At 37.1% G+C, this 8,213-nt stretch overlaps 2 protein-coding genes across 4 annotated transcripts in view; one reads left to right on the top strand and one right to left on the bottom strand.

Annotated features, from left to right (window-relative positions):
- LOC108291678 (DNA repair protein RAD51 homolog 2-like) overlaps positions 1-3,482 on the bottom strand; it is a 25,360-nt gene extending 21,878 nt beyond the window's left edge. Inside the window, exon 1 of the mRNA XM_037732669.1 lies at positions 3,419-3,482. Coding sequence (XP_037588597.1) covers positions 3,419-3,482 — 64 coding nt within the window. The remainder of the gene's footprint in view (positions 1-3,418) is intronic.
- Positions 1-8,213, top strand: part of ZC3H12B (zinc finger CCCH-type containing 12B) — a 500,390-nt gene that overhangs the window by 424,584 nt on the left and 67,593 nt on the right. The window lies entirely within an intron of this gene.

Below are 8,213 nucleotides of genomic sequence, written 5' to 3'. Positions count from 1 at the left end.
CAACGGGCTAATATCCAGAATCTACAAAGAACTAAAACACATTTACAAGTAAAAAGCAAACAAACCCATTCAAAAGTGGGAAAAGGATATGAACAGACACTTTGCAAAAGAAGACATATATGAGGCCAACAAACATATGAAAAAATGCTCATCATCACTGGTCATTAGAGAAATGCAAATTAAAACTACATTGAGATACCATCTCATGCCAGTTAGAATGGTGTTCCTTAAAAAATCTGGAGACAACAAATGCTGGAAATGATGTGGAGAAATAGGAACATTTTTACACTGTTGGAGAGAGTGTAAATTTGTTCAACCATTGTGGAATACAGTGTGGCGATTCCTCAAGGACCTAGAAATAGAAATTCCATTTGACCCAGCAATCCCATTACTGAGTATATACTCAAAGGATTAAAAATTGTTTTATTATAAAGACACATGCACACATATGTTCATTGCAGCACTGTTTACAATAGCAAACACCTGGAACCAAACCAAATGCCCATCGATGATAGACTGGAGGAGGAAAATGTGGCACATATACACCATGGAATATTATGCAGTCATAAAAAAATGATGAGTTTGTGTCATTTGTAGGGACATGGATGAACCTGGAAATCATCATTCTTAGCAAACTGACATAGGAACAGAAAATCAAATACTGCATGCTCTCACTCATAGGTGGGTGCTGAACAATGAGAACACATGGAAACAGGGAGGGGAGAATCATACACTGGGGTCTGTCGGGGGGAAATACGGGAGGGACAGCGGAGGGTGGGGAGTTGGGGAGAGATAGCATGGAAAGAAATGCCAGATATAGGTGACAGGGAAATGGAGTCAGCAAACCACATTGCCATGTATGTACCTATGCAACAATCCTGTATGTTCTGCACATGTACCCCAGAACCTAAAGTGCAATAAAATATATGTATAAAAAAATAAATATAAATAAATAAGAATGGTGCCCAATATTCAATATTCTTAAAGAATTTTCAACACCGAATTTTATATTCAGCCAAACTAAGTTTCATAAGTAAAGGAGAAATAAAATCCTTTACAGATAAGTAACTGGTGAGAGATTCTGTGCCACCAAGTCTGTGTTACAAGTGCTCCTGAAGGAAACACTAAATATGGAAAAGAAGACTGGTACCAGCCACTGCAAAGCCACACCGAAATATAAAGACCAGTGACACTGTGAAGAAACTGCATCAACTAATGTAGAAAATAATCAGCTAGCATCATGATGACAGGATCAAATACACACATAACAATATTAATCTTAAATGTATATGGGCTGAATACCTCAATTAAAAGACTCAGACTGGTAAGTTAAAAAAAGAGTCAAGACCCACTAGTATGCTGTATTCACTAGACTCATCTCACGTGCAAAGACACACATAAGCTCAAAATAAAGGAATGGAGGAACATTTCCAAAGCAAATGGAAAGAAAAAAAAAGCAGACGTTGTAAAACAGTATTTAAACCAAAAAAGATCAAAAAAGGGGATTACATAATGCTAAAGTGATCAAAGTATCAATACAGTGAACTGGCAACCAACAGAATGGGAAAAAAGTTTTGCAATCTACCCATCTGACAAAGGGTTGATATTCAGAATCTATGGAGAACTTACACAAATGTACAAGAAAATAAACAAACCACCCAATAAAAAAGTGGGTGAAGAATATGAACAGATACTTTTCAATAGAAGACATTTATGCAGCCAACAAACATATGAAAAAAAATATCTTTATCACTGGTTATTAGAGAAATGCAAATCAAAACTACATTGAGATACCACCTCACACCAGTTAGAATGGCAATCATGAAAAAAAATCAGGAAACAACAGATGCTGGAGAGGATGTGGAGAAATAGGTACACTTTTACACTGTTGGTGGGAGTGTAAATTAATTTTACCATTGTGGAAGACAGCGTGGCAATTCCTTAAGCATCTAGAACTAGAAATACCATTTGACCCAGCAATCCCATTAATGGGTATATACCCAAAGGATTATAAATCATTCTATTATAAAGATGCATGCACTTGTATGTTTATTACAGCACTGTTCACAATAGCAAAGACTTGGAACCAATCCAAATACCCATCAGTGATGGACTGGATAAAGAAAATGTGGCACATATGTACTGTGGAATACTATGCAGCCATAAAAATGGATGAGTTTGTGTGCTTTGCAGAAACATGGATGAAACTGGTAACCATCATTCTCAGCAAACTGACACAAGAACAGAAAACCAAACACCACATATTCTCACTCATAAGAGGTGTTGAACAATGAGAACACATGGACACAGGGAGGGGAACATCACACACCGCTGCCTGGGTGGTGGGGGGCTAGGAGAGGAATAGTAGGAGGTGGAGGGAGTGAGGCGGGATAGCATCAGGAAAAATACTTAATGTAGATGATGGGGTGATGGATGCAGCAAACCACCACCATGGCATGTGTATACCTATATAAAAAACCTGCACAATCTGCACATGTACCCCACAACTTAAAGTATAATAAATAATTTTTTAATTCATAAGAAAAAAACAACCCCATCAAAAAGTGGGCAAAGGATATGAATAGACACTTCTCAAAAGAAGACATTTATGCAACCAACAAAAATGTGAAAAAAGCTAATCATCTCTAGTCATTAGAAAAATGCAAATCAAAACTACAATGAGACACCATCACACACCAGTTAGAATGGAGATGATTAAAAGTCTGGAAACAACAGATGCTGGAGAGGATGCAGAGAAATAGGGATGCTTTTACACTATTGGTGTTAGTGTAGATTATCTCAACCGTTTTGTTAGATAGTGAGATGATCCCTCAAGGACCTAGAAGCAGAAATATCACTTGACCCACTAATCCCATTACTGCACATATACCCAAAGAATTATAAATCATTCTACTCTAAAGACACATGCACAGATGTATTTATTGCATATATAGCTCATATACACCATAAAATACTATGAAGCCATGAAAAGAATGAGTTCATGTCCTTTGCAGAGATATGGATGAAGCTGGAAACCATTATTCTCAGCAAACTTACACAGGAACAGTAAACCAAACACCGCATGTTCTCGCTTATAAGTGAGAGTTGAACAATAAGAACAGATAGACAAAGGGAGGGGACATCACACACTGGGGCTTGTCAGGGGGTTTGGGGCAATGGAAGGGAGATCATCAGGACAAATACCTAATGCATGCAGGGCTTAAAACCTGGATAATGGGTTGATAGGTGCAGCAAACCACCATGGCATATGTATACTTACGTAACAAACCTGCATGTTAAGCACATGTATTCCAGAACTTAAAGTAAAATAAAATTAAACATTTAAAGAAAGCAGGGATGTTGAATTTTACAACATCAATTACAGGATACAGTCCAGCCATTTCCATGGAGCAACTACCTTGTTCTCTCCTAGCCCCATAGCTAGAGTCCAGTTTCTCCAGGCCCGGCAGACCAGCAACCATTGCTTTCCATTCTATTGGGCCCTATATACTTGCCTCAAAGCATCAGTCACCAAGAGACCTGGCATCCTTGGAAGAGCATGGTAATGAGGCACCACCTGAGGAGAAGCCACTCTGTGATGCAAGCTTCCATGAATTATCGCAGTATAATTCAACATAATTTGCATAACCACACCATTGTCATAAATCAAAATCTGCCCAAAAAAGAGAGATATTAGTTTTCTCAAAATCAAAGAACCTCTTAAAAACGACACAGCTGCTGAATAATCAACTTGTGAAACTGAGCTGTTTTTAGAATGGAACAATAAATGCGCCTGTAATAGCTTAAATGTTTTATAACTTAGAAAATTATATTTGTCTTCATCTTTTTTACACACAGTATATTAAACAAAAAAATAAATAAGGTATAGATTTTATAACCTTTTTATGTTGAAAAAGCCATGAAGTAGGTAGACAAGATAGATATTCTGTTAATTGGAGGGGGATATAGGACACGTCTGAAAAGGTACAAAGTCCTAGGATGAGCTTAGAAAATTCACTGTATCAATAAATCTTACTTTTACCCCTGTTTTCTTCTAAGAGTTTTATGGTTTTCACTCACATATAAGTCATGGAACCATTTAAGTTATTTTTGTTTATGGTGTGAAGTAGGGGGTCAAACTTTTCCATGTTCTTATGCAGTTGTCCTAACAGTATTTGTTAAAGCAATTGTTTTTACCCTTCAAATAGTCTTGGCACCTGTGTCAAACATCAATTGACTATGGATTTATGAGTTTATCCCTGCACTCCCAATTCTGTTACATTGGTCAATATGCTTAATTTTATAAGGTATCATACTGATATGACTATTGCAACTTTATAGTAAAGTTTGAATTCAGGAAGTGTGAGTCATCCAAATTTTTTCTTACTTTTTAAAGTGTGTGTGTGTGTGTGTGTGTGTGTGTGTGTGTGTGTGTGTGTGTCTATTCAAGGCCCCTTGTGATTCCATATGAACTTGACGTTCAGCTTTTCCACATTGCAGAAAGCATCATTGGAAATTTGGTAAACATTCCACTGAATCTGAAGATCACTTTAGGTGGGTATTGTTACCATCTTAACAGCATTAATTCTTCCATTTTATGAACATAGTATGTCCTTTCATTTATTTTGGTCTTCTTTAATTACCAGTTTTTAGTTTACAAGTCTTTTACCTCCTTGGTTACATTTATTTCTAGGTATTTTATTCATTTTTGGGTGCTATTGTAAATTGAATTATTTTATTCATTTCTTTTTCAGATGTTTATTGCTGGTGTGTAACCCTTTTATTATGCCATTGGATTTGATTTTCTAGAATTTTGTTGAGGGATTTTTCATCCATAGAAACAAGGAATATTGGTGTTTACTTTTCTTGTGATGTTGTGAGCAAGCTTTGGAATCAGGATAATACTGGCCTCATAGAATACATTGTGAAGTGTTTACTCTTCTTCTGTTTTAGAGGGAATGGTTTGAGAAGTATTGGTATTAATTCTTCTTTGAATTTTTGTTACATCTCCCCAGTGAAGTCATCTGGTTCTGAGCTTTTCTTTGCTGAAAGTGTTCTATGATTTTCTATTAGGTTTATAATTAGTGTATACTGTTGCTCAAGTTCTCTATTGCCTTCTTGATTTTTTTCTAATTTGTATGTTTGTTATAGAGTGTAGAATATAGAACTATCTATTTCTAATGATTCTGTAAAGATAAAGTAGGAAGAAGATGTATTGTAGCTTATGACACACAGAAATATTAGGGGATTTCGTGTGGTTTCTTTGTTGGTCGTTCCTCTGTAAGTGAGAAAAACTGCTCATGTTAATACATTTTGGATGTCTGTCTTACAGGAAGCTCCACAAGGAGTTTGGCCTTCAGAGAGTTTTGTACATATCCAGATTCTCTGCCTTAGCTTCTTTTTTCACTTTAAATAAAGAAGAATGACATAGAGATGGACTCAGATAGATCTAAATTGAAATCTGGGACCTGCCACTAGTTAGCTAGTGGTGTGATCTTCAGCAATATAGTAGGTGTATATACTTATGGAGTACATAAGCAAGTTGTTGACAAAAAGAGTCAAACTTGTAAAACATTTGAAGAGAATTATTTTGAGCCAAATATGAGTGGTCAGTGGCCTGTGATGCAGCCTCAGGAAAATCGGAGAACATGTGCCCAAGGTGATCAGGCTACAGCTTGTTTTATTTATATATATATTTATTTATTTATTTATAATTTTAATTTTTTTAAATTTTTGTACTTTTTTATTGCAATTTAGGTTTTGGGGTACATGTGAAGAACATGCAAGATAGTTGCATAGGTACACACATGGCAGTGTGATTTGCTGCCTTCCTCCCCTTCACCTATATCTGGAATTTCTCCCCATGCTATCTCTCCCCAACTCCCCGCCCCCCACTGTCCCTCCCCCATTTCCCCCCAACAGACTCCAGTGTGTAGTGCTCCCCTCCCTGTGTCCATGTGTTCTCATTGTTCAACACCCACCTATTTGTGAGAACATGCGGTGTTTGATTTTCTGCTCTTGTGTCAGTTTGCTGAGAATGATGGTTTCCAGGCTCATCCATGTCCCTACAAAGGACACGAACTCATCGTTTTTGATGGCTGCATAATATTGCATGGTGTACATGTGCCACATTTTCCCTGACCAGTCTATCATCGATGGGCATTTGGGTTGGTTCCAGGTCTTTGCTATTGTAAACAGTGCTGCAATGAACATTCATGTGCATGTTTTCTTAAAGTAGAATGATTTATAATCCTTTGGATATATACCCAGTAATGGGATTGCTGGGTCAAATGGAATTTCTATTTCTAGGTCCCTGAGGAATTGCCACACTGTCTTCCACAATGGTTGAACTAATTTACACTCCCACCAACAGTGTAAAAGTGTTCCTTTTTCTTCACATTCTCTCCAGCATCCGTTGCCTCCAGATTTTTTAATGATCACCATTTGAACTGGCGTGACATGGTATCTCAATGTAGTTTTGATTTGCATTTCTCTAATGACCAGTGATGATGAGCATTTTTTGATGTTTGTTGGCCTCACATATGTCTTCTTTTATAAAGTGTCTGTTCATATCCTTTTCCCACTTTTGAATGGGCTTGTTTGTTTTTTTTCTTGTAAATCTGTTTTAGTTCTTTGTAAATTCTGAATATAAGCCCTTTGTCGCATGGGTAGACTGCAAAATTTTTTCCCATTCTGTTGATTGCCAATTCACTCTAATGACTGTTTCTTTTGCCGTGCAGAAGCTGTAGAGTTTGATTAGGTCCCATTTATCTATTTTGGCTTTTGTTGCCAATGCTTTTGTTGTTTTGGTCATGAAGTCCTTGCCTACACATATGTCCTGAATAGTTTTGCCTAGAGTTTTTTCTAGGGTTCTTATGGTGTTAGGTCTTATGTTTAAGTCTTTAATCCATCTGGAGTTAATTTTAGTGTAAGGTGTCAGGAAGGAATCCAGTTTCTGCTTTCTGCACATGGCTAGCCAGTTTTCCCAACACCATTTATTAAACAGGAAACCCTCTCCCCATTGCTTATTTTTGTCAGGTTTGTCAAAGATCGGATGGTTGTAGATATGTTGTGCTGCCTCTGAGGCCTCTGTTCTGTTCCATTGATCTATATCTCTGTTTTGGTACCAGTACCATGCTGTTTTGATTACTGTAGCCTTGTAGCATAATTTGAAGTCAGCTAGTGTGATGCCTCCCGCTTTGTTCTTTTTGCTTAGAATTGACTTGGCTTTGTGGGCTCTCTTTTGGTTCCATATGAAATTTAAGGTGTTTTTTTCCAGTTCTGCGAAGAAGGTCATTGGTAGCTTGATGGGAATAGCGTTGAATCTGTAAATTGCTTTGGGCAGTATGGCCATTTTCATAATATTGATTCTTCCTAACCATGAACGTGGAATGTTTCTCCATCTGTTTGTGTCCTCTCTTATTTCGTTGAGCAGTGCTTTGTAGTTCTCCTTGAAGAGGTCCTTTACATTCCCTGTTAGTTGTATTCCTAGGTATTTTATTCTCTTTGTAGCAATCGTGAATGGCAGTTCATTCTTGATTTGGCTCTCTTTAAGTCTGTGATTGGTATATAGAAATGCTTGTGATTTTTGCACATTGATTTTGTATCCTGAGACTTTGCTGAAGTTGCTTATTAGTTTAAGGAGATTTTGGGCTGAGATGATGGGGTCTTGTAAATATACAGTCAAGTCATCTGCAAATAGAGACAATTTGACTTCCTCCTTTCCTATTTGAATATCCTTTATTTCTTTTTCTTGCCTGATTGCTCTGGTAAGAACTTCCAATACTATATTGAATAGTAGTGGTGAAAGAGGGAATCCTTGTCTAGTGCCAGATTTCAAACGGAATGCTTCCAGTTTTTGCCCATTCAGTATGATACTGGCTGTTGGTTTGTCCTAAATAGCTTTTATTATTTTGAGATACGTTCCATCAATACCTAGTTTATTGATGGTTTTTAGCATAAAGGGCTGCTGAATTTTGTCAAAAGCCTTCTCTGCATCAATTGAGATAATCAAGTGGTTTTTGTCTTTGGTTCTGTTTATGTGGTGAATTACGTTCATAGACTTGAATATGTGGAACCAGCCTTGCAGCCCTGGGATGAAGCCTACTTGATCATGGTGGATAAGCTTTTTGATGTGCTGTTGCAAACGGTTTGCCAGTATTTTATTGAAGATTTTTGCATCTGTGTTCATCGTGGATATTGGCCTGACGTTT

The sequence above is a fragment of the Cebus imitator genome, unplaced genomic scaffold (genome assembly GCF_001604975.1).
Source record: "Cebus imitator isolate Cc_AM_T3 unplaced genomic scaffold, Cebus_imitator-1.0 Scaffold463, whole genome shotgun sequence".
Lineage (NCBI taxonomy): Eukaryota > Metazoa > Chordata > Mammalia > Primates > Cebidae > Cebus > Cebus imitator.
This window is presented reverse-complemented; position numbering and strand designations above follow the sequence as displayed.